This window comes from Vombatus ursinus, unplaced genomic scaffold (genome assembly GCF_900497805.2).
Source record: "Vombatus ursinus unplaced genomic scaffold, bare-nosed wombat genome assembly UNPS02010320.1, whole genome shotgun sequence".
NCBI classification, from domain to species: Eukaryota; Metazoa; Chordata; class Mammalia; order Diprotodontia; family Vombatidae; genus Vombatus; species Vombatus ursinus.
In genome coordinates this window covers 5,444,067-5,470,844 of record NW_020950098.1, presented here as the reverse complement: position 1 = coordinate 5,470,844, position 26,778 = coordinate 5,444,067, and the positions used below count along the sequence as shown (strand labels likewise).

General features: G+C 37.8%; 1 protein-coding gene across 1 annotated transcript in view; it reads left to right on the top strand.

Moving 5' to 3' along the window:
• Nucleotides 1–311: 311 nt before the first annotated feature.
• Nucleotides 312–26,778, top strand: part of XPOT (exportin for tRNA) — a 42,905-nt gene continuing 16,438 nt past the window's right edge. Inside the window, exons 1-15 of the mRNA XM_027854176.1 lie at nucleotides 312–416; nucleotides 4,417–4,550; nucleotides 8,348–8,430; nucleotides 10,158–10,214; nucleotides 13,526–13,595; nucleotides 14,923–15,141; nucleotides 17,385–17,569; nucleotides 17,677–17,845; nucleotides 19,790–20,026; nucleotides 21,640–21,678; nucleotides 21,831–21,893; nucleotides 24,273–24,397; nucleotides 25,592–25,736; nucleotides 25,846–25,965; nucleotides 26,304–26,398. Coding sequence (XP_027709977.1) covers nucleotides 4,491–4,550; nucleotides 8,348–8,430; nucleotides 10,158–10,214; nucleotides 13,526–13,595; nucleotides 14,923–15,141; nucleotides 17,385–17,569; nucleotides 17,677–17,845; nucleotides 19,790–20,026; nucleotides 21,640–21,678; nucleotides 21,831–21,893; nucleotides 24,273–24,397; nucleotides 25,592–25,736; nucleotides 25,846–25,965; nucleotides 26,304–26,398 — 1,667 coding nt within the window. The 5' untranslated portion in view covers nucleotides 312–416; nucleotides 4,417–4,490. The remainder of the gene's footprint in view (nucleotides 417–4,416; nucleotides 4,551–8,347; nucleotides 8,431–10,157; nucleotides 10,215–13,525; nucleotides 13,596–14,922; nucleotides 15,142–17,384; nucleotides 17,570–17,676; nucleotides 17,846–19,789; nucleotides 20,027–21,639; nucleotides 21,679–21,830; nucleotides 21,894–24,272; nucleotides 24,398–25,591; nucleotides 25,737–25,845; nucleotides 25,966–26,303; nucleotides 26,399–26,778) is intronic.

The following is a 26,778-nucleotide window of genomic DNA, read 5'->3' as shown; positions in this document are numbered from 1 at the left end:
CCCGCCTTCCCGGAACAACCGTCATCCTTCGCTGCGTGGCATGCTGGGAACCGTAGGCTTCCTCCGCCCCGCGGGCGACGATCGGGGCGGCCCATGAGGTTGCCAGCGTGTGCCCGAGCTGGGTTTCCGCGAGAAGAGCTCGTCGGAGCGGGAGCTGAGGAGGAGGAGGAGGCGGCGGCGGCGGCGGCGGCGTGGGTGCCCCGGGGCTCGCGCTCTCCCCTTCCTGCCGCGGCGGTGACCCCGCCCGCTCTCGGGCGCCACGCAGTAGGAGACTCGGAGGATCTGCGAGCGGCCGGCCCCCAGCGGCGGTCGCGGCTGCGGAGCTCGCCGCCTCCCTTCCTCCACGGCTCCATGGTGGCGACCTGCTCCCGGGGCTGACCACGGCGCGGAGGGGATGGAGTGACCGGCCGGGGAAGGTGGGCTCGCCTCGGGGAAGGGCTGGGGGAGGGCCGGGGGGTGTTCCCCTCCCCAGCCGCTCCGGGGGTCGGGGCTGTCACCCCCGGCCCATTTCATCCGGGCCGTCGGGCCGGGGGCCATCCGGTGGGTGTCGGCGGGTCGCCTCCCCCTCCCACGCGAGCAGCACGTGGAGCCCCCTCTGCGCCACCCGAGACTCGGAGGACCGGATCCCTCCACTCTTGGAAGGACTCCCCGAGGATGAGAGGGAGAGCGCCCTGTAACATTCCATGCAGGGTCCTGGCTCTCTCTTAGTGCTTTTTTCTGTCTTTTTTCTAATTTTTTGGCGTAAGATGCTCCCGTAACCAGAAAAGCGAGTCCTGGGCCTCCGAAAGTGCTCATTAGTCGCCTGGGTCGGGGAGGGAGGGGAGGAGGGAGGACAGGAACACGCGGTTTGTGGTAGTCGCATCCAGGCAATTATAAACTTGTCATTCTCATAATGATGGGATGTTTTTTTTTTAAAAAAAAAAAACAACAAAAACGAAAACAGTCCAAGATGACTTTAAAGAACCTTCACCGCAGTATGGAAGGATTTCTGTTTTCTTCTTCCCAAGGCATTTGGTTATTGCTTAATGGATGAAATGCCAATGAGTTTTTTTAAAAGTGTCACGCACGGCTTTGTGGTTTAAATCTTTAGATGTTAGCAGACAGCATTTTATACTTTATTACTATCACCTGCAACTTGGAAGGGATGTAGCATTTTACTGTAGTTACCACTAGGTTTTTCTCTACCTCTCCTTCTTTTATCAAAAAAAAATCGAGAGGTGTTGAATTTGCACCTATTAAATTTTTATACTTTTTTGGTATATTGTGAGCTCTTGATTAGCCTTGTCAGTGAATTATTTTCATCTTTTAGGCAGCTCGATGTTCCTTGGAGTCAGAAAGATCTGAATTCAGTTCTAGCCTCAGAAACACTAGCTGTGTGTGGCCCTGGGCAAGTCGTCTAATAAATGATGAATGTTTGTTGACTGAGGGACTTGACCTCACTTAAGTTTCATCATCTGTACAATGGGGATCATAATAGCACCGAACTTGATAAGGTTGCTGTGAAGATCAATCAAAATAAACAGGGAAAGGGCATTGCAACCTTTAAAGCCTATATAAATGTTAGCAATTATTGCCTTTCAGGTAAGCACTGGCAGTTGGGTCAAGGTGTTTCTACCCCCTTTTTTAGGGTTTTTTTGGTGCCTTCTATAAAAGGCTAAGTGTACATCATTCTATTTTTGCTACCACATTTCTGGGGCTGTGGAAAGAATACTGAACATAGTCATGGAATTCCCTGAATCTCCCACTTGTTGCCTGTGTGACTTTTGGCAAGTCACTTTTTTCCTCTCCAGGCCTCAGTTTCCTCATCTGTAAAATGGGAGGATTATACCAAACGATCTCCAAAGCTCCTTCCAGCTCTAAATCCAGAACTGACATCCTATAATCCTATAAATAGATGACAAATCATTTTCCCAAGATCACAAAATAAATGCAGCAGAAATGAGATGAGATGAGAATTTTCTTTCCTAAGTAGTTTGCTGGCTTTTTCTTCTCATGTTCCCGTCCTAGCTTTAGATAGAAGGACCTTGGAAGTTCATCCAGTCCACTCCCAGCATTTGACAAGTTAGGTGATTTACCCAAAATAAACACGGATTAATCAGAGCTGGGATCCAAAGCTAGGCTATCTGACTCCAAATCCAGCACTCTTCACTGTGCCTATATGCTTTCATGAGGGATCTATGTTTCCTTCCCCCATTTTGAAGATAGAAGACTGAAACTTAAAAGATTTGCAGCAAAACAGCATGGCAGCAGGGTGCTGTGGAGCTAAGGTTCCCTTCTCCCCAATAGATAGAAGCCAATGATTTTAGCTTCACATTGCTTATGCATGTCAGGCCTATTGTGATAAAGACCTCTACATCCTTTATGGTTCAGTTAAAGACTGATAGAGGAGGCTAATGTAGGAAAATTATCAAAGTAATGGAAGGAAAGTGAACCTTAGAGGTCATTTGAAGCCTAAATTCCCTTTCCAGTGTTCCCAACAAGTGATAGAATAGCCTCTGTCTGACCCACCTCCAGTTAATAGATAATCTTTTAGTGAACTGAAAGGAGATTTAGTTACTTGAGACAAAATTTAAGGCACATGATCCCTATCTATCCATCGATTCCCTTTTTTAAGTTAATGAAATACTAAGAAAGATGAATTGAAGATATTTATTTCAGTTATTTAAGTGAATTTGGACTTCAAAAATGGAAATACTAGGTTGCCTTTGGTGACTGCATTTTTAAGCTTGGCTACTACAGAGTAAATTAAGAGTGCTCCTCGGCTTTTAACTGTAGACAATTGATACTCTGCCAAAAACTGGCTACAAAAAGTTGATAGACTTTTCAACACATGCCTAGTTCTGTAGTCTGTTCACATGTTAATCCAGAAGTGGAGAGTAGCCCTCCTCACCCGAGAGGTTTGTCTTCTCCTTTGATTCTATCCTAAATAGCTCATCAGCTTTGTTCCTCTACATTATTGAAGTGCTTAGAAGTGTATTTTCTTAACATTGACGTTGCTCTTTAGCCTAATCCTGTCCTGTGCTAGAGGAAGATCTCATTTCTATAACTGAGAAGTGTGCCAGACTTCGTAATTGTGAAAAAAGAAGTGATTCAGTACTCAAACCTTTTGGGTCTTCAAATTAGAGGCACCATCTTAGTGATTTATAATTATTTTAATGTTGCTTTTTTTTTTGGCTTTCTAATCACTCACTAAACTATTAAAATTGATGGTTGGAATTACATAAGTGGTATTTTAATAAGGAACTAGAAGATATTCTAACTGTAAGTTTTAAGAATTCAGATTCTGTGTGTTTTGTAAGTTTCTGTAAGACTTATATGACCACGATGAATTGCATTTATAGCGTTATCTAGTAGAAGAAAAACCATCAACAATTCTAGTACAGTTTTCTAAGTAGAATTAATTCTCCGTTATTCAGGGGTTCTTCTGTTTCTTTTTATTTGACTGCTTGTGAACATCTCTACCAGGAAATGAAATGCAACAGATCATGCTCACTCTTTGTCAACCACTCTGATTAAAAGGTTTGGGATTTGAGTGTCTGGTAGAGAAATATGTAGTTTTAACTCTTGAATTGCTCACAGGTTTAGAGCTGGGAGTCATCCAGCCCAGCCTCCCTCATTTTGCAAGGGAAGAAGCTGTAGTTTGGAGAGGTTAATTGTGGTCCTGACCCAAGGTCAAATAGGTAATGTGAAGACCTGGGACTCTTCATCCAAGCCCTCAGCCTCCATATTCTGTGTGTTGTCATTCCTAGTTCAGGGATAGTGGGGGCAGGGTTGTGTAATGATAGACACTTGATCGAGCCAGTTAGGGTTTACACAATTTAACATTTAATCCTTCCAGTAACCAAATGAAGTGGTATAGGATATTGTCTCCATTTACAGATGAAAAAGCTAAATCTCAGATTTAAATGACTTTCTCCAGTCATGCTGCTAATGTGTGGCAGGTCAAAGATTCAAATTTGTGTCTTCTGACTTAGAACTCTGAATTTTTTTCACTTTACTATAGTTTTTGTGAAAATATCAAGTATAAACAACCAGATTACTGTAGTTACTGGGTGGAGTTACGGGAAATACCAGAGAACTGCCATCTATAATGTTTTTACATTTACTTATAACCTATCTTGGAAAAGCAAAGTGATGGAGAATTATCTATTAGATTTTTATAAATTAAACCAAGAATTAAGGACTTCCTCTTAAAATTTGATTATTCTAGTTTAATGTAAACCTGCATCTTAGTTCATAGAAACAAAGAACTTTTTTAATAAAAATTCTATGTACAGGCTTTCATTTTAAAAGTTTTTTTTGCACAATTCTTGACTACTCTAAGTTATTTAGTTAATTTATAAAGCATTTAATTCCTTTGACAACTATCTTTTTTTGCATATAAATACTGTTTCAATTTTTTTTTTTTGTCTGCAGATGTTTGTGAATTCTACTGTTCCATCAGAGGGCAAACCTAATAAGATTCGGAAACTCGGAGTATAGCAGCAGGCATGGATGAACAGGCCCTCTTAGGGCTAAATCCAAATGCTGATTCGGATTTCAGACAAAGGGTATGTTAAATTTGTCTAATTTTTTTCTTAACTAAGTGTTACAGTGCAGCATAATTGTGGATGCTGTTAGATAATTGAAGATTAGACTAATCTTTTATTATATAGTACTATCTTACTCATGTAAATAATAATGAATATTTGTGCAGAAAACTCAATACTGACCAAGATGCTTTGAAATCTGCTTCATTGAGAGTGCTGAAGTAAAACCATAACTTGTCCTTTTAAATAAATACATAAAGATTTACCTGAAGGTGTAGAAATTTAACCTTTACTGGAAGACAGGGCATTAATGATATTGCATCCTTTATTTTTTTCTATTTAAGATTGCAAACTGCTACATTGTTAAAGGTAGAAAGGAACCCTTCCATAGCTGAAGCAATTTCTCCCCCATGTTTAACCTGGTCTATAGAATCACTTAATTGCTGCGTATCTAATACATCTAATATTTTTGGTAAGGTTTATCTCATTAGTGTCCTTCACATACAATCTAAGATGATTTAAAATAAACACGCATCTCAGTATATCAGTATTCAACGGAAAGTGGAATTTGAGATAAGGTAGTTTTGTCCTGGACTCTATCCTAAGAAACTTAGTTATTGAAGCACCTCAAAGGTGGTGTCAGCTGTAAAATAATTCTTTGATGTGACTCCAAAGGATAATATAATAATGAGGTGGTATTGTAGTTAGGAAGCTTAATCATTTAATAGAGTTGTTTTAAGTAATCCAAACTATAAGTTAATCCTGAATGCAAACATGATACAAAAAAAGCCTTAAGAACAATGTAATTAATTTTTTAAAGCCTTCAGGCCTTTTGAAGTTTAGACTACGTGGGAGAAAAGAGGGACTTCTTTCCCACTCCTCCTCTCTTTTTCTTCTTTCTGTTTCCAATTGGTATGGGTGGCACCATATGCACAGTGTATTTAATAACTACAGCCAACTACAGTAACACTAATTAATCTTATTCTAGTCACATTTTTGTCCTCTTCTTGAACAGATGTCTCTTTTTCCTTTTTAAAATATAGCATAGCTTGCATATAAGCTGCCCAGTGAAAGTTTCAATAGACTAATAGAGAACTCCTCCGATAATGTCCTCGTTAAAGGCTCAAGTGGCCCTGGGTTCTCAGTGGCTCTCCCAGCAAAGTACAGGCTGTGGCAGTTCTTAACCAAGCTCCCGGACGCTTGAGGCACAGACCTTGTGACAAGGACTAGCTAAATTGAGAGAGTTTCATTATCATAAGTTGATCACTGTTTTGGTTGGCCATAGCAATGCTTGGAATCAGCTACTAAGGCGGGGTGGAAGAGTTTTGGTTTTCTTTAGAGAAAGTACCTACATTGGGGAAACTGGAGATCATTTGAAACGAAAGGAGATAGCAATTACGTTCCTGATCAGTGCTTCACAGGATTAGTTAAGTGATAACTAAGTGATAAGTATCACAGGAGATTAATAGAAATCCAAATTTAAAATGTTTTCTGGATCCCAGATTACACACTGTATGAAAACTTTTTAAGAAATTTCATACAATTCTGTATACTAGAATTAAATGGAAAAAGATGGAGAAGTAAAAGAGATTCTGGTTGAAAGTGATTACAAAATAATTGTAGTCTAGACCACAAAAGTCAGTGAAAGGAATTACAGAAACTCATTTCTTTACTTCAGTCTCATTGTTGCTTTTTGTTGTTCAGTAATTTGTCATGTTCAACTCTTTTAGACCCTATTTAGGGTTTTCTTTCTTTCTTTCTTTCTTTTTTCCACTTAGATCCATTTAATCACTTAATTAGATTTTTTTTTATCATTGCATCAGTCAACTTATACCCACTCCCTGTCTATGTATACCCCTTTAAAATGGTATAACAGTACAGTTCTCAAGAGTTACAAGTGTCATGTTCCCTTGTTAGGGATGTAATATTTAGGGTTTTCTTGGCAGAGATATTGGAGCAGTTTGTTATTTCGTTCTCCAGCTCATCTTACAGATGAGAAAACTGAGGCAAACAGGGTTAAAGTGATTTGCCCAGGGTCACATAGCTAGTAACTCTAAGGCCAGATTTGAACTCGCATGAGTCTTCTTGACTCCAGTCCTAGTGCTCTGTGCACTGCTGCACCTAGCTGCCCGAGCCATCTCATTGTCTATTTCGGCATTTTTGGAGGGGGGTGGAGGAAGCAGGGGAGTACATAGAGTAAATCATAGGGTCGTGAATTTAGAACTGAAGGAGAAGAAGGCCATTGAGTCCAGACTCCTCATTTTACAGATGAGATGCTGGGGCCCACAGGTTAAGTGACTACCTAAGGTGACAAGCCTGGAGTCAGAACAAGATCTTCTGACTCCAGCGTGGTGCTTGTTCCATACCCTGTCTGTCCAGATGACTTGAGTTTTCTCAGGAATGACAGTAATTGATGTGATTGAGCTGCTGTGTAGGGAGAATGAAGCAGGTATGGCTAGAAGAGAGCTCTGTGGGAAGTTTATGGCTTCACTGTGGCTCTCAAAAAAAAGAACGTAAAGATAGGAGTGGATGGAAAGAGCAATGAGAAAGTCATAAGTTTAAACAAGGAAATATTTTGTCAGATCACTTTAAGAAATTCTAGAATCCCTTTTTTGTGTTGTCTTACACATTATCTGGAAAGATGGCTAACAACTTCAGCTGTTTGAGTTTTGTGGCCCCGGAACAGCCAGATTATCTCAGAATTTGCAAACGTCCCTGACTGCCTGTAATGAGTTAAAGCAGCACAATTTGTATCCAGCTACTGGTGGGTCATTTTATCAAGTGGCATTCATTGAGTCTCCTGCTTTCACTTGATGCTTTGTGCTATAAATTGAATTGATGATGCTCTTTGAAAACAACAATATCACACAGTGTATAAAATCATACCAACTCACATTTGTACAGGACAAAGATATTAGTGGCAACTCTTTGTTATATCTATTTTAATTATTTCAGAATTTCATTCACACAATCAGATTTTAAAATCATGTTTCTAGTCCCCTTTCCCAGCTACTCTTTGGAGCAAGTGTTACAAAATGTGAAACTTGTTCCCATGCACTCTTGTCCATATGTTTGTGTGAAACGTGGTTGATGTAAAGCTCTGGCTCAGAGCAGCCCAAATGTTGCTCCTGAGTTAGCTGAGAAAAAGGCATTCCTTTCTTTCACCTTGAGAGTGGGAAAACAGACTATTTGGTTCTGGTGGTGAGTAGAGCTGGCAGCAACAATATACCCGAGACCAGGGCCTGAACGACACCTCCACGTCCCAAGTCAGTGCCTGAAAGGACAGACTTGACTCTTTAAAGATACTCTAAAGCTTTGATCATTCAAAGATAATTGGCACTCAGTAGGAACACCTCCTAGATTCTGTATTATCTAGAGTTTTAGTCTTTTTTTCTACAAAGTTAAACACGTTTTGTTGACAAAAGACATTTCCTCTTCTATCCTATGATAGCTCAGATGATACACTATAAGATGTTTTATTCTCTCTTTAATAATGATTTCTTATTAACTTGATATATTCTATTCAAAACTCTTAGGTCACAAAAAGGGCTAAGATTTCAAACTGAAGCTTATTAGTAGTAAAGTTTAGGAGAGATATGACTGTTAATATTCAACACATACATTTTTATTATAAACTTGTGAATTATGAAATTAGATATTTAGCTTTTGATAAAATTAGGTAGCAAATTGGTGCCTGGGAAATTGTAATGAATGCTAATTCATTATTAATTGGGTAATGTTTGCTGAATTTTTGTTTTGAAAGTAGTAGGACACTAATCTTGTTCAATTCTAAGTGAATTTTCCCTTTTTTGTTGTAGGCACTGGCCTATTTTGAACAGTTAAAGATTTCCCCAGATGCCTGGCAGGTGTGTGCAGAAGCTCTGGCCCAAAGGACATACAGGTAATTAAAACATAATAATTCTCAAAAGGATTTAAACTTTAACTAAATTTAAGAAGGAATCAAGATTTTTCTGACTTCTGTATGCAAGAACATTTCATGAAAATTTATGATTTGGGAATGACTTCACATGTAACTGTTAAATAGGTAGGAACACTGAAGAACAAGTTAATAATCTGAAGACTCTTCCATAAATAATTCCAAATTCTAGGGTTTATTGGTTTTTTTTTTTAAACATGGAATAGACTGTAGGCATAGGTGGTGTTACTCTTCAATTAAAAAAATCCTGCATTATTTCAGTTTTTGAGTTAGAAATATCGTAGGTCTTACAGCAACCCATGGAAAAGGTTTAATTGATTCAGTTAAGGAGGGAAACACTAATATCTGATTTTGGGAACAAATAATGGTTAACACTTTAAAACGTAATTAAAGTAGAATAATAGATTTAGAACTGTAGAGGATCTTATATTTCATCTAGTCAATTTCCCTCCCATTTTACAGGTGAGAGAAAATGAGTCATACAGGTAGGAAATGTCAGAGCTGGGGTTTGAACTCAGGTCCTTTTCAGATCCAACACGTATTTTCTACCACGTAGCTTATGTTTTTTGAAGAAGCATTTAAATAGTGACTTAGGGCCCAACCACCTGGCATAGGGCTGGCTCCTGTGGTCACAAGAGAGCAGATGCTACCAAAAGAATGCTGCCGGAACCAGATTGCAGAGTAATTCGGGAATATTTAACAAATTAAATACAAATACAATACAACCTAGATAATATTAATTTGTGGTTTTCTGAGTTGGTATGGGTATAGTTGCTGCTGTGGAGCAAGGGTTCTTAACTTTTGTCTGATGAAAACTGTCGATCCTATCTTAGGTTAATGTTTTTAAATGCATAAAGGAAACCAATCATATTGAAATATAGTTATCAGAGTATTAAAACATTAACGCACACACCTTTAATATCAAACACTTGTGTTAAAGGGAGGTCTCACATTTGACTTAGCTTTGGAGATTAAAATTTTCACGCCTAGCTATATCCATAAACCCACCTGTCTTAGAAATGCAAGCTATCAGGAGGGGACAGGAGCAGTCCCGACAGGGAGGATGTGGTTGTCTCATTGTTACTCATCAGCTTATACCACTGCATTTTTTTATTCCAGTTTTGTCACTTAACTTTACAAACACAGTAATGTTTTGGGGAACATCACCCTCTTTGATTTCATTAGCAGCAGAACTTCATTTACTTAGTGAGGGCAGGGATATGAGTAGGGAGGCTAGAGCTGCCACCAGTGACTTAGCCTACCATCTCTAGGTTTCCCAGCATAGATCATTCTACTTTTAGAGACCTAGTGGTTTTAGTATTTTAAGATATTTCTTACTTGTCATACTTTTTGCATATGAAATATAAACTGAAACACGTTTTGATTGTTCCATGTTTATTAAACTAATAGAAATTTTTTTTTGTATGAGTAGTATTTTAGAATTTTGGTTAGCTTATGTGATAAAATAAGTTAAATGTAAAACTGAAAGATTATTTTTAAAAGCCTAGTGTTTTTAACTGGTTTGTTGGTGGTATCAGTATCTTGTATTGTCTATTAACCCTTCTGTTCACCAAATTCATTAATATCGTGAGAGTCAAGGGTAGGTTTTACTGTTAAATGTGGTGAGAATTTTTTGTAATTTTTTTTGTTTTGATCCTTATTTTGATTATTTTTCCTTTTTTTTTTTCCAGCGATGATCACGTGAAGTTCTTCTGCTTTCAGGTTCTAGAACATCAAATAAAATTCAAGTGAGAAATTTTTCCTTGCCCCATCCCCCCTTAACATTTAAGATCTACATGGGAAAATAGGTTTTGTTTTTTATTTACCTGGTAATAAAATTTATCATTTGTTAGATGTTCTTCAGAGAATTAGAACACAAATTGGCATAAGTAGTACAATGACAAATTAATTTTCTTTGATTTATTTTTAATTTTCAACATTCACTTCCATAAGATTTTGAGTTTTAAATTTTCTCCCCTTTTCTCTCCTCTCTCCTCCCCAAGACGGCGTGCATTCTGATATAGGTTCTACTTATATGTTCATATTAAGCATATTTTCACTTTAGTTATGGTTTAAAGAAGAATTAGAACTGATGGGAGGAATCAAGAGAAAGGAGAAACAAAACAACAAAAGAAAAGGAGAGCAAACAGTATGCTTCTGTCTGCATTCAGACTCCATAGTTCTTTCTCTGGATGTGGACGGCATTTTCCATCACGAGTCTTTGGGAATTGTCTTAGATTCTTGCATTGCTGAAAAGAGCTAAGTCCATCAAAGTTAGTCATCTAACAACGTGACTGTTACTGTATACAGTGTTCTCCTGATTCTGCTCATTTCCCTCAGCATCAGTTCATATAAGTCTTTTCAGTTTTTTCTGAAGTCTGCCTGCTCATTATTTTTTATAGCACCATTGTATTCCATTACACTCATATACCACAACTTGTTCACCTATTCCCCAATTGAAGGGCATCCCCTCAATTTCCAATTCTTGGCCACCACAAAAAGAGCTGCTATAAATATTTTTGTTTATGTGGGTCCTTCTCCCATTCTTAAGATCTCTTTAGGTTACAGACCTATTAGTGGTATTGCTGGGTCAAACAAAGGGTATGCACAATTTTATAGCACTTTGGGCATAGTTCCAAATTGCTCTCCAGAATGGTTAGATCAGTTCATTACTCCACCAACAATGCATTAGTGATCCAATTTTCCCACATCTCGAACAGTTATCATTTTCCTGTTTCGTCATGTTAACCAATCTGATAGGTGATGTGGTACCTCAAAGTCATTTTGATTTGTATTTCTCTAATCAATAGTGATTTAGAGCCTTTTTTCATATGACTATAGCTAGCTTTAATTTTTTCCTCTGAAAACTGCCTGTTCATATCCTTTGACCATTTATCAATTGGGGAATGACTTGTATTATAAATTTGACTCAGTTCTTTATATATTTTAGAAATGAGGCCTTTCTTTATCAGAGACACTGGCTGTAAAAATAGTTTCCCAGCTTTCTGCTTCCCTTCTAATCTCGGTTGCATTGGCTTTGTTTTTCCAAATCTTTTCTATTTAATGTAATCAAAGTCAAATTAGTTTTCATAGGGCCATTCTGATTTTGCTTCTGCCATGACTCCTTAATTTTTAAGATGGTACACCTACTCTTTCAGTGAACTGTAGACCTCCACGTAATCGCATGTATGGAATTTCTAGTTGCATAATAAGTTTAAAGGGACTCCTTAAAAGTTGCAAGAGGTGCCAATTTGAACCATTATATCAGACATTAAAATATCTTATGAGACTCTTTAGCATATTAAATTTGGTCAAAATTCGTCAACTTCATATTCACAGGATCTTGATCTAGAAACCATTGTCCAGCTCCCTAATTGAACAGAGGAGGAAATAGAAGCTTATAAAGGCACTTTGCTGATTTCTCTCACAGTGAGTTGGGATTCACACCCAAGTCTTCTGACTCCCAATCCAAGGCCATTTCCGATATATGAGGATACTCTTCCTACCCAGTCATGGGTGTGGTGAGGAGAGCACTTTTGTAAACCTGTAGAACTGTAAACTGTGACTGCCACTAAGTTAGGGAGCAAAATACCTTTTCAGTCAACTGCAGACAAACCTCTCAAAGCAAAACATCTATTTCAGTGAGAAACTGGTGAAGGTGAATTCAAGAGCATCTTCAAAATATATTTTTAGAAACTAGAACAAAATATTGCCAATTTCCTATTATAGAAACTATACAGAGATAGTAAAGAGGATATGTAGCAATGCATGCATATGAACGGGAAATGATGTCTATGAATTACCATTCACATGCATTCAATTGTTCTTGCCTACTTATCTCCCCTTTATATAAAGCATTTTAGACAGCTAAGTGCTTTAGAACTGTGATGTCACAAATTGAGCCTAGAGTCAAATTAAAGGTTGAAGTTCAAGTCAGATAATAATCAGATACCATTAATTGATTTATTTGATCACTGTCACTTGCCTATTCGTGTTTACTTTGTAATTTGGCAAGAAGAGAAAGAATAGAAATTTTGGATTAAGAAAATATGTACTGGTCTACACTTTTAAAACATTTAAGACTTCAGATAAATTAACGGAAGAGTTAAGTTTTCAATGTTCTGTACAGTTGAGTAAATAGCTTAGTTTTCCTTAAAATTTGGGATTCCTTGGTTCTTTCATTGTTCTGGGGTTATTGTATATCTACTTCTAGAATGAAGGGGATTCAAGAAATTAGCTTGAAACAGAGAGGTGAGGGAAGTTGATGATACAGGTGTACTCCTGCCAAGGGTGTAGAGGTGGGGGGGGGGGGGGGATGGTGTGAAAGTTATTCTGGTATGACAGAAGTGAGAGGTGAAGGGTGATGGATGAGAAGGGCTAATGGGACAGAGTTGGGAGGAACAGTGTGTGTGTGTGTGTGTGTGTGTGTGTGTGTGTGTGTGTGTGTCTGTCTGTGTCTGTGTCTGTCTCTGTGTCTGTCAGGGTCCGAACAGGTACCAATGTGGGGGGAAGAGGGGGAGAAGGGATGGCATTTTGTTGTAAGGTGGATGGGTACTGAACCACGGGCTGCATTGTGCTCGAAGAAGGATCCTTTGTGACCAGGACAAAGGAAGAGGAGTCCAGGCCCTGCTGCTTTCACTACACTGTGGCAGACCTATGATCTATTCATATGTGAAGACATAGAGCTCCTTATAACAATTGGAGAAATGTTGGCTTTGTGAATTGTGAACTTTATATTGAATGACAAGCATTTTCTTGGAAATGAATTGCTTCCCAGTTATGGTAGAATAGTCCATTGAGCCTTTGAGACTTGTTTAATAATGACTGATGTTTATAGAGAGCTTGCTTTACATTATATTACATCTTTGATCTTCCCAGCCACTCTAGTTATTATTTCCATTTCAAAATGAGAAAACTTAGGCTCAGAAGTTGCATGACTTGCCCATGTTCCTTAGCTGCTGAGTGTCTAGGGCAAATTCCAGGCCAGATCTCTTCTGGCTCTGAGATCCAATGCTCTTTCTACTCCATCAGGTGCCTCACTTTTTATTCTTTATTTCAGGTATTCAGAACTCACTGCAGCTCAACAACAGCTTATTAGGGAAACTCTTATAACTTGGCTACAAGCTCAGGTAAGGTAGTAACAGCATCAAAGGGTTTCCCACCTTCATTCACAGCACAAACCACTAAGTCTTTAGGCAGTTATCTGTTCTTGGGGTTGCATATTTTTCCATTGAGGACTGTTGGTAAAAGAACTGACTTTGATCTAAATGAACATTCAGAAATGTTCAGTTCTTTTGAAAGAAGAGGGGAAATGAAAGAAAAAACCTCTGTTAACTATTTTTGAAATTTCATAGAAGATAAGATTTTCTACATTTCAATTTCAAATTAGACTCCTAACCCAAGTCTTCTAAATATCTTATGTCTCAACAATTTATGCTTTTTCAGCTGAAGCAGTCAAATGAGTGTCAGTACTTGAAGTTTGTACTTAACGCTGTCCAGCTGTCCCCCAGTTTCCATGGTGCTTGATGTACACATTTTACTACTTGAGAAGTCCACAAAGACATTAACTAAAATTTTGTAGCATAGTTGAGATGTTGACAGCATGGTATGGGAAGACCTGAGCCAATTCTTACATTGATTGAAACTCAAGAAATGTGTTTTCACATGGGCAGTTTGAAGAGAAAGGTGAAATGAGGGGCTTTTTCGCTGTAGTTTCTAGGTGGTTAAATGAATTTAAATAAACAATATTGCACTATGTGAATGTGATCTAGCACTGGTCACGTGCCAAGCTAAATAAGTAATTTGTAGTTTAGGTAAATTTAGAGGAGTTTTTGATATGTTCATGAAAGTTAAGGCACCAGTATTACTTTCCTATCTATTTTATTACAGAGTGTCTCAGAGGACCTGAAAAATAAGGCAAAAAAAGATCTCACATACGTGGAGAGTTCTTTTTTGGCTTGTTTTAGTAATCTCGTATATTCAAAGCAGTTGTGTAAAGGGAAAACTTTGAGATGCTTATTTCAATTACCAAGTAATTAAGGAAAATTTTGAATATTTTCATATGATAAAACCATAGAAACTATTTAGAATTCCTTTTGTGGCCCTTGCATAGCTGGAGGTGAGGCAGATAATAATTTCATGCCCTCTTATTTCTACCTTCCCTTTGCCATGCCCCCCCCCCAAGTTTTGTTTTTTGACTATCCCTTTAAACATCAGTACTAATTGTTAAGCACATTTCAACCTAACATCATGTTGATCTGGCCTATGTTTTGGGGATGATGCATGATGTTTTGTTGAACAAATTAATGTTCTCAGAGCGATTCACATCAGATCCAGTGAAAAGTTTAGATGAAGATGAAATAAGTTTTACATTCTTAAACTAGATAAATTATGACAGCAACTTATGCTGCAAACATTACTGAACTTGTGTGCTCAGAATGTTTCTGCTTCTTTTAGATGCTGAATCCCCAGCCGGAGAAGACTTTCATTCGAAACAAAGCAGCACAAGTCTTCGCGTTACTTTTTGTTACAGAGTATCTCACTAAATGGCCCAAGTATTTTTTTGATATTCTATCAGTAGTGGACCTTAACCCAAGAGGAGTAGATTTATACCTCAGAATCCTCATGGCTATTGATGCAGAATTGGTGGATCGGGACGTAGTTCATACATCTGAGGCAAGTATCTTAACAGCATCGATTTCTAGCTTTATGTGGATTTTGTTTACAGTGAAATGGGCATATACATATGCTGGAGAAAGCTGTTTTGTGCTTTTTCTGCCGATGTATCAAGGTAAGGTTGGAAGTTTCCTCTGGTTTGCATGTTTGGTGAGTGTCTGTTTCAGCCCTGAGTTTCTTAAATGGGCATATCTTTATCTTGTTTACAGTGGAAGATAAGATACAAAATTGCTTTTAAGTGTAATCCATTTTTGACAGTAACATTTTAAAAAATAGTCGTAAGTTTACTATATGCTTTTCTTTGTAAAGTGTTTTGGTTATTTTTTTTTTTAAATCAGACAGTATGTAACTTGATGCTTTGAATATATTGTGTTAGTTCAAATACAGAATCTGACTTTTTCTCCAATTGTGTCTTGTACGCAACTTAATATGTGGCTTGTAGTCATGGTGTCAGTACTGAAGAGTCAGCTTTAGTAGAAATAGTGGCAACAGTTTCTCTCCTGGCATATACATATGCTGGAGAAAGCTGTTTTGTGCTCTTTCTGCCAATGTATCAAGGTAAGGTTGGAAGTTTCCTCTGGTTTGCATGTTTGGTGAGTGTCTGTTTTCAGCCCTGAGTTTCTTAAAGACATGGATCTCATGGCAAACTCTTCTCCCTCTGCCTGTATCATTCATTTAATATTTGAATATGTACATGATATTATGATAAGGCCTGTAACACGTACATAGAAGGATGAAACAACACCTGACCTCTTGAAATTAAAATCTCAGTATAAATGAGGTATAAATATAATGTAAGATTGAATTGGATGGTGGTTTCATAGAAGTATAGAAGGAATAACGTGAAATTAGATTTGAAATGGCATCCGTCGTTGGGAAAGAAGCATTTATAGAGTATCTGCTGTGTGCCAGGTGCCATGCTTTGCCATTATTCTTATTTGATCCTCACAACAACCCTGTGAAGTAGGTGCTATTATTTTTCCCATTTTATAGATGAAGAAACTAAGGCACACAGATGAAGGGACTTGTCCAGGGTCACACAGTGAGGTAGTGTCAGAAACCACATTTAAACTCGGGACTTTGTGGCTCCAGGCCCTGAGCTCTTCTCTTAGCCTGGTCTTCCCACCTGTGGGCTAAGGACTCTGGGGTACACCAGACATTGTCATTGTAACCTTTATTTCCATCAAAGTATACAGCAAGTGTTATCATGTGGGATATTTAGAAAGGGATCCTCCTCAAAGTTTGGGAGGCAGTGGTCACTGTTCTCCGTTGAAGTGGAAGGCCTGCTGGGTTTTGGTTTAGAGAATGAGAGTTTGTGTCCCAGTTTCTCACTTGTGTGGCCTTGGACAAGACACTTACAGACTCTGAACCAGGATTTGTTCAGTGTGGTGGTTAGCCCAGAGCAGAGGTATCACAGTCCTGAGTACATCCTGAACCTAAAAATAGACAGACATTCAAACATAGATAATGTGAATGTACACCCACAGGGATCCTGACGTATGGTTTGGTGATGCCTCCCCTGCCCCCCACATTTGTATTTGAATTTGACAGCACTGGACCAGAGGACCTGTTACAGGGTCCCTCCTAGCCCCACATCTAGGATCTGATGATCTCACAGGCTTTTCCCCCTTTATTGCAAGTGCTGTTATACAACAGAAAACCTCAACCCGAATGTATAGGGTTAAAGCATTTTTAACTTGGTTTATTTGCAGCTTTTCTTTCCTGCTCTACAATCACACTTTGAGTTCTGAATGATGTATATTTATGGTTTATAGAGTTTGGCACTGAGAAATAGAAAGAAAGAGAGAATTAGAGGACCTGTGGCTCCGCAGCTGATAAATAAGAAAAATAGTGCTGGGGAGTTTTGTCAAAATAATCTCAAAACCTATTTTTTAAAAAAATTTTTTAACAGTGATTTTCAAAGCCTATTTTTTAAGAAATATATTTGTATTTTGGTAAATATTTCTCAATTACATTTGAAAAGTTTAGCATTCATTTTTTAAACATGTTGTGGTCTAAATTCCCTCCCTCCCCCCCCATCCCTGCCTCACCACTTGTGATATCAGTTATACATGACATGTCAAGGAAAACATGTTTTCATATTAGCCATATTCAGAGCTTCATCTCAAAAGATAGAAAATTAACCAGAAAATATGCCATGTAAATTTGAAATTTTATCATGTGAAGACATGAATAGATGTACATAATTTTATAACTCGATGTCTGAAATGTTTTTGTTCCAGGAGGCTCGTAGGAATACGTTAATAAAAGATACCATGAGGGAGCAGTGCATTCCAAATCTGGTGGAATCATGGTACCAAATCTTACAGAATTATCAGTATACTAATTCAGAGGTGACATGCCAGTGCCTTGAAGTAGTTGGGGCCTATGTCTCATGGATAGACTTGACCCTGATAGCCAATGATCGGTAAGTCATTTATTCTTTTTTGATATGAACTTGCAAAATGCATGGTCTAAAAAATGTTTTTTGATTCATAAATTTGTGTATGTCCTAACCATGTTATGCCTCTTCAGGTTTATAAATATGCTGCTAGGTCATATGTCAATAGAAGTTCTCCGTGAGGAAGCATGTGACTGTTTGTTTGAAATTGTAAATAAAGGAATGGACCCAGTTGATAAAATGAAACTAGTGGAATCCTTATGTCAAGTGTTACAGTCTGCAGGATTTTTCAGCATTGAACAGGTTAGTAAGATGACTTGAAGCTTAATTGTAATGGGTGGGCTTGCTTGGGACAGGAATGAAATCTAATATTTGTAGTTGTAAAGAAATGCTATGTCGAAAGGGTTCCAGTGACAGCTGTAGGCTTAACCTTGAGCCATACCATTAATCCAACACGCGTTTAACTTCCATACGGCCGTAATTATAACTAGGAAACATACGTACATAGTTGCTGATGAAACAAATGCATGTAACATCTAGAAATTCCAATTAATTAGAGCTATTTAGTCTTAGTCCTAACAAAGCAAGTGTTTTCAAAATAATTTCATTCTCTGATGAAATCGGTTTTAAAAAACATGTTCTTAAGCAGGTATGTAAAAATCATGAAGAAACCTTGCTGATCTCTGTCATAGAAATAGAGGCTAAATGATTTTATTGGTAATGGGGAACTTCCAGGTGAGGAAACTCCTTCTGCCAGTGCATGTCAGCATCTTCTCTGCAACTTAAGGCCTGAGATCCTGAGAGAAGTGAAGGGGTTCTCTCAAGGATGAACAGCTAATATGTGTGACTGAAACCCCTTGTCCATTGTGTCATGCTGCCTTTCATGCTAGACACTGTCAGGGGTGTATTGGAGGAGAAGCTAGATTTTAAAATGTTCTTTTTTTTATAATTTTATTTCATTTGTATATTTATTTCAATATATAAATACCAGCTATTATTGCTTTATATACTAATCCTGTTCATTTTGTTTTATAAATTTAGAAACTTTCTTTTCTTTTTCTTTTTTTGGTGAGGCAATTGGGGTTAAGTGACTTGCCCAGGGTCACCCTGCTAGTAAGTGTCAAATGTCTGAGGTCGTATTTGAACTTGGGTCCTTCTGACTCCAAGGCCAGCACACTGTCCATTGCACCACCTAGGTGCCCCTAAAATATTCTTTAATGCTTTAGGTTTGACAAGTTGGAAAAACTTTAATTCAGTGCTTATTGATAGATACCTTGCTAAGTGTAAAGAAGGCTTGGTTGCCAGGTTGGCCACCAAATCTTCTAACTGTCTGTTTGTTTATTTATTTATGGCCACAGCAGCCATTAAACAGTTTTAGGTTGAGGGCAGTAATACTCATTACTTGAGGGAGATTGTTGAATAACTGAAATATCAATTTTGCAAATCATAATTGTTAAGCTATTTTAGTTTTAAATAGAGAAGGTAAGAAAATAACATTTTTGGTGCTAAAAACAGTGGGCCTGTTTCAAAGGGTATTTCTAAATTAAAAAAAAATTTCACCTCTATAATTTTATCTTTCTTTTCAAGCCTTCCTCCTGTACTTGGAAAGTGGTCTTAATTCACCTTTGGTAAATTGGTGGTTTGGTATAATTTGTGTTAAAGTGATGGCGTCTTTTCATTGCATATAAGAAGTTGTAGAATTCTTATGCAGGTTTTCTAAATTGAAAATACTTATCAATGACCAAATATTAACTTTTTCAACTTTTAAAAGTTTTTCCCAGAGACTTAGAGAAAGCTTTGTATATTAAGAGGTTTATAGGAGATAAATAATGTTTGATATAATATATTAGTATAATAATGCTACAAAGTTATTTCTCATCCTTCTCATATTCATTGTTCCTCCTGACACTTAATACTTCTGTTTTTCCTCGTAACTGAATAGTTATTCCCTGATCATTAAAATGACCTTAAATGATGAAAATAGAACATTAATGGATAGAGAAAAATGTTTATAAGATAGCAGTTTTCCCTGAACATTTAGATTCATTTTTAATAAGATACAGAAACCAGAAACTTTAACTTGTTAGTGATGCTTAGCCTCCAAAAGAAATTTGTAGTTACTTTTTGAAGCAGTATGTCGCTGATGCTTTAGTTTTTAAAAATTGGTACTATGTTTAGGATAACTTTTATTGGTGCTTTGAATTATATGTAATAAATTATGTTAATGATCTCATTAATTGCTTACAGGAAGAAGATGTGGACTTCTTAGCCAGATTTTCTAAGCTAGTAAATGGAATGGGGCAATCACTGATCGTCAGCTGGACTAAACTGGTTAAGAATGGGGACATGAAGAATGCTCACGAGGCACTTCAGGCTATTGAAACAAAAGTGGCTCTAATGTTACAGCTCCTAATTCATGAGGATGATGACATCTCCTCGAACATTATTGGATTTTGTTATGATTACCTTCACATTTTGAAACAGGTAAGTTGATACTGTTTCAAAAGTAGTTCTGTGCCGAAGTAATTATCACGTTTAATTTTAGACTTTGAAATGTTAGTGTCTCTTGTGATAGAGTCCTATCAAACATGGTTTGTTTGGGGGAGCTGGGTGGTGCAGTGGACGGAGCACTGGCCTTGGAGTCAGGAGGACCTGAGGTCAAATCCGGCCTCATACACAACACTCACTAGCTGTGTGACTCTGGGCAAGTCACTTAACTTCTATTGCCTCACCCCCCCCCCCCAAAAAAAAACATGTCTTGTTTGAATTCTTATAAACAATAGATTAATTCTTTAATCCATCTATGATCTCATTGATGTGGTTTCTCACTCCAGCAGTACAAATCATAATGTATCTGTTCCTTTCATTCTGTTTAACTTGTCTTTGTCCTCCCGTAAATCATACACATTGGGTCAATCCCATATGCCCTGAAAAAAATTACTTTAAGTAGCCTGAGGTTGCATGATCTGTAAGGCATATTGTTAGTCCTAACATTCTTAAGTTTTGTAGGCCAAGTCAATAAGCATTTATCAAATGCTTACTATGTGCGTGGCATGGTGCTAAGCGCTGGGAACACAAAAACAGACAGTCCCTGCCCTCAAGGAGCTTACATCCTAAGGAGGAGGACAACACATAGGGGAAGGAAAAGAGAGAATAACCTCAAGGGAGCATAGTAGTGAGAACACAGCATGGAGAGCAACGAAGACATGTCTAGCTTGGGCATCTTCCTTAAAGTGGAGATTCCCAGCAATAGTCAGCCAGTCGGGCGAAGAGGCACATGGGTGAAGAGTTGTTCAAGGGGTGCAGGGCTGTAGGGGTGGACAGTGTCCAGGGTGAAGAGGTTTCAATGGCGTGTATGGTAGAGAAAGGGTTCAGGATGGAGAGGAACGTAAACTTGGCTGGCTTGGGCATCTTCAGAGTGGAGATTTTAGGAGAAACCAGACAAATCAGAGACAGAGAGGCCTCAGGGTCTTCAGGTACTTTCATTGTGAAAAGTCCAAGGTGAAGAGGTTTCCATGAGATGGGTGGTAGAGAAAGTCTGGAAAGAATTGAAGGCCATTGTGTATTTTGATACAGCCATGATGTTGAGAACCTTCCAGCCACATATTAGGTCATGTAACACTATCTTGTTTAATGTAGTATTTATGCACATTAGACTTATTTCAAACTCTTTAACTAGTAGTCCCTGCTGAGGTACATGACCTAATCCTTTCTTAAAAGATAAGCCATTGTAATTCAAGAGCTGGTCGGATGTGCCAAAGTAGAAAGAGTTCCAGACAGTTGACTCGCCTATGTCAGTGTTTTGAGGACTGGCCTAGCTAAATGTTACAAAGCTCCTCAAAGGAAGGAGAGAGCCTCCATGTGAATTTAAGCCACAGAAATTCATGAAGATTGCTTACTGAGGTAGGAAGGAAGGGTTAGGTGCTGTACTAAGGTAGGAAGGACTGTTTCATTGGAGGAAAATTCACCACATAAGTCAAATGAAAGTGGAGTAAAAAATATAAAACTAAAATTAGTAGCCAAATAAATTTCCTAAAAAAGTGATATGACTGTCATAAATACAAGTTGGATTTACTGCCTTTTTTTTTTTTTAATAGCTCACAGTGCTCTCTGATCAACAAAAAGCTAATGTAGAGGTAAGGCTGAGAACTTTCCTTTTTGTTGAGTATTTTTGTAAACTGATAATGGAGTGTTAATTATATAAAAGTTGGGAATCATGAAACATTTAATTTTAAAAGTATAAGTAACTGAACCATGAGGCTTAAAGAAACTTCATTCTTTATTATAGGCAATCATGTTGGCCGTTATGAAAAAATTGACCTATGATGAAGAATATAATTTTGAAAATGAGGTAAGTTTTTTAATATCTTTGGGGGAATAATTTGTGTAGGAACTTAGTTACCAATTTTATTTGCCTCATAGTACCATAGATTAAGTTTTGTTAGTGTTTGAATTCTTGAAAAGGCATGTGAGAAATTTCACTTTCACCTCTATTAACTTCAAGAAATTTAGGTAAAATTTAATATGAAACTTCTTAGTCATCAGATTTCATTTTCAGTATTTTTTAATGCATTAATATTTTGCATTGGTGGCGATTAAAAAAAAAAAACCTTGTTTTTAAACTTGGTGAAGCACTAAATTGATGCCCTTCTGGGAGCTTAAGTAATGTAATGTTTTGGCCGTCATATGTGCCAGAATAAAATTGGCTCATAGCTTTTTGTCCTCAGCCTTGAGCAATTGCAATGCAGCTCTTAGCTGGCCCCAAAACTGATGGGCTGAGGGTCTGGATAGGGGCGGGGGGATGATGTCCATCGTACTTTTCAGTCGTGTTGAATGTTCTTCTCATAGGTTGTCCTACGCAGGGTGAAGATCCCTTAGGTTTGTCCGTCTTTGGAGTGTTGTTCCTCTGATGAGATAATCTACTCATCAGTCATTTGCTCCCCAATAAGGTTCCCTGGTTGGTAGTTGCTCCCAGATGAACACTAGAATTCTGAATAAAGGGCAGAATTGATGTGCTTGAACAAATTCTGAAGGTCCTGTAGTCATTTTAAATAAATTGAGATTTTTAGGACTTGTTGGGCCAGTAAGAGGAGATGGTAGATATTTCTAACAAATAAAATTTTATGTAATTTTTAACCTCAGAGTAGTAGTTTCATAACTTTGAATTCATTCTTAACTTTTTATTCTTCCTCATTATATATATCCAACCAGTTGTCAACTCTTGCCTCCATAATCTTTCACATTGATCCCCTTACCTCCCTTCAAATAGCCACTAACTTAGTTCAGGCTCTCATCACCTCTTGTCTGGAATACTGCAATATCATTGGTCATAATTGGTTTACCTGCTTCTCCCTTCTCCCATCCATCCTCCAGTCAGGCACCAAAAGAATCTTGTTAGGTACAGATCTGACTGTGCCGTTTCTTCCTAAATATCACTGGCTTCTTACTGCTTCTAGAGTAAAATACAAATAGCTTGACATTTAAGGGCTACCACAGTCTGGCTTTGATCAACCTTTCCAGACTTCTTAGTGTTATTCCTTTCGCCCACTCTATATTCCATAGAAACTAAACTGTTGGCTCTTTCTTAGGCTCAGGACTCCATCTGTCTCTCTGTACTCCACTGAGTTGGCTCCCCTATGTGAAATACACTCCTTTTCTAGCTCTGCTTTTCAGAGTCATTGTCTCTTAAGGTGCCCTCCTAGCCAAGTCTTCTCTCATAGCAGTTTGGAACTATGCCCATCCAACAACACCACTACTAGGTCTGTATCCCAAAGAGATCATAAAAACAGGAAAAGGACCCACATGTACAAAATTATTTATAGCTGCTCTTTGTGGTGGGAAAGAATTGGAAATTGAGGGGATGCCCATCAAATGAAGAATGGCTGACCAAGTTGCAGTATATGAATGTGATGGAATACCATTGCGCTATAAGAAATGATGAACAGTCAGATTTCAGAAAAACCTGGAAAGACTTACAGGAATTGATGCTGAGTGAAATGAGCAGAACTTAGGAGAACATTGTGCACTGTAAGAGCAACATTGTGCGATGATCAACTATGATAGATTTAGCTCTTCTCAGCAATACAATGATCCAAGACAATTCCAAAGGACTCATGATGGAAATGCTATCCACATCCAGGGAAAGAACTATGGAGTCTGAATGCAGATGGAAGAATACTGTTTTCACTTTTTTTTTTGTTTTTTCTTTCTCATGGTTTTTCCCTTTTGTTCTGATTCTTCTTTAACATGATTGTACATGTATCAGATTGCTTGCTGTCTTAGGGAGAAAAATTTGGAACTCAAAATTAAAAAAAAAATGAATGTGAAAACGATCTGTACATGTAAGCGGGGAAAAAAATACTATTAAGTGTTTGGGGGGGGGGCTTCCCTCATTCTTCAAACTCCCTGGCCACCTAAATTGTTAGTTTTTCCTTCTTTAATTTATCTTGTGTTATACTTACACATGTATTCCACTCACCTTCTCTGTAGAATGTAAGTTGCTTGAGGGCAAAATCTTTTTTTTTGTTTGTTTTCCCCTAGCACCTAGTATAATGCCATATATATGGTTATATATGGGGGGGGTAGCCATATGTTTTGTGTATCTAATAGTATATACTGGCAGCTCACAACTAGGACTTGTGCGGGACAGTGTTTATATAGTTTGACTATGTTTTAGGATGTACCATATTTTAGAAATCTACAGTTGTATATTTTTAAAAAATCATTTCAGGGTGAAGACGAAGCTATGTTTGTAGAATATAGAAAACAACTGAAGTTATTGTTGGATCGGCTTGCTCAAGTCTCTCCAGAGTTGTTGCTGGCTTCTGTTCGTAGAGTTTTTAGCACTACACTACAGTAAGTTTTTTTGTGTGTGACTTAACTTGAAAGCTTATGTGTGTTTAGACAGAAACAAGGTTTGAAGTAGTAATTTTACTTACAGGCCAGGTTTGGGATTGACATATCAATCACTCCATGAGGTGGAGGAAGTAGAACCTGAGACATAAGAAGGTGGTAGAAAGGGTCCTGCATTTAGAGCCAGGTTTTGAGTTCTGACTCTGCTGCTCACCAACTGACTACAAGCAAGTTAATGCATTACTGTGGGCCTTCCTTCTATCATCTGCTTTGAGTTTTGTTCCAAGATGTGAATTCTCCTCACCCTGACTGTCTATGCCAATGTCTGGTGTTCTATGCCAAACCCTTTGTCACAGCGCTTACATCTATTTCCTTGCCTCTCCTAGTATTCTGCTTTAGTGTGTTCCTTATTTCAAATGCTTATTACAACCTTCCTTGTTAACCCTGGAGGGGACTTTGTTCCTTGGAGGCCTCTATTTGGATATGTAAAAGTGACAAACATTTCAAATGCTTTATACATGTTGTTACTAATATAAATGATCAGTTGGGAGAAATAAAATAGATCATTTAGAAATATATGTCAAATAGTCAACGTATAAGAGTATCATTTGACGAAGCAAGTTGCAGTGAATATTTTATCTGATTTTTGCCTCAAGCAAAAATTCTTCTCAAAAAAGCATTTCAAATTAGGGAGAGACATAATTGTGCGTTGAATTATGATTTAGGTACTTAGCATTGTTCCTTTTAGACATGAACTTGAATACTTGGGTCAGGTGTTTTTGTTTGCTTCTTTATTCCAGATAAGTTGTTTTATTTTCCTGGTACTTTTTTAAAATAAATGGTCTCACTATATATAGAATGCATGTCAAAATTTCAAGATTAAATGTCTGGGCAACAGAAATGAACATTTCTAATCATTTATTTGATCCATCTGCCCACCACTCCCTCCACCTCGACATTTTTCGATGCCCACAGTAAAATCAATAAAAATCTTTTAGATGAATGCGTTTACCTAGTATATACAACTTAATACTTTTCCTAGGTTAAAACATTTGAAGCTTCAAAGATTGCTTTAAATAATCAGAAATGCATTTCATTACTACCTTACTATATTTCTTAAGACATTCAGGATCTACAACTGCGAAACTCTAACTTGAGTGTGTATGCAGATCACATTGACGCCTTATCTTTTTTCAGGAATTGGCAAGCTACTAGGTTTATGGAAGTCGAAGTGGCAATAAGATTGCTGTATATGTTGGCAGAAGCGCTTCCAGTGTCTCATGGTGCCCACTTCTCAGGTGATGTTTCAAAAGCTACTGCTTTGCAGGATATGATACGGACTGTAAGTATGTGACTGAAGATGATGGAATTTTACCTTCTTAAAAAGCCAGTTATTTCCTTATGAACTAATGGAACTCTTAACTCATTTCTCATTTTTTTCTCCACCGCAGTTGGTAACATCTGGTGTCAGTGCCTATCAGCATACATCAGTGACGTTAGAGTTCTTTGAAACTGTAGTTCGATATGAAAAGTTTTTTGCCGTTGAACCTCAACACATTCCTTGTGTTCTAGTAAGTGCCATTAATTCTGTATTGGTTAGTTTTGTGTGTTATCTGTGCTTTCTAGCTTCTCCCAGAGCAGACTCTTTTTTTCAGTTATTTTCAACTCTTTTGCACAGAACTGCTTTTTTCTTTGTAAACTTTGAGTAAATTGTATTCTAATGACTAAGTCTACAAGTGTCTCCTTGTGTTTGGCTGGCTAGCTTTTGTATAGAAGAATTTGGGCAGACCTGGGCCTTAATCTTCTAGGAACTTAAGATATTGTAATAAATCATAAGGACACAGATAACAGAATACATGTTGTGCAAGGGCATGGAAAGTGTAAAAAGCACTTTGGTTTTCCCCTCTAGATGGCGTTCTTAGACCAGAGAGGCCTACGCCACTCTAGTCCAAAAGTACGGAGCAGAACAGCTTATCTCTTCTCCAGATTTGTCAAATCCCTCAAGTAAGTGGAAACTGTTTTCAACTGCTGCTGGTTTGTTTGTTGTTGTTTTTTTTGTTTTTTTAACAGCACTTATTTAGAAGATTTTAATCAATGTAATAGAAGTTTGTCTGAAATAACTGCTTAAATTCTTTCCCAAGATTATAGGTTGGATTTTAATTTTGCCTGAACTTTTTCCATGAAACAAATATTAGCTGTTTATTGAATGAAATATCTCTTGTCATATCATTCTTCATTTTATGTTCTCTCTTTTCTGCATAGTGGCTACTATAGTTTGTGGTTTCCCTTTTTTAAATATCTTTTTGGGCTTGGCTTCTGTTCCCATATCAACTGCTAGCCATTACTTAAACCAGCAGTCTCATTTGCTACTTTGGATCATGTGA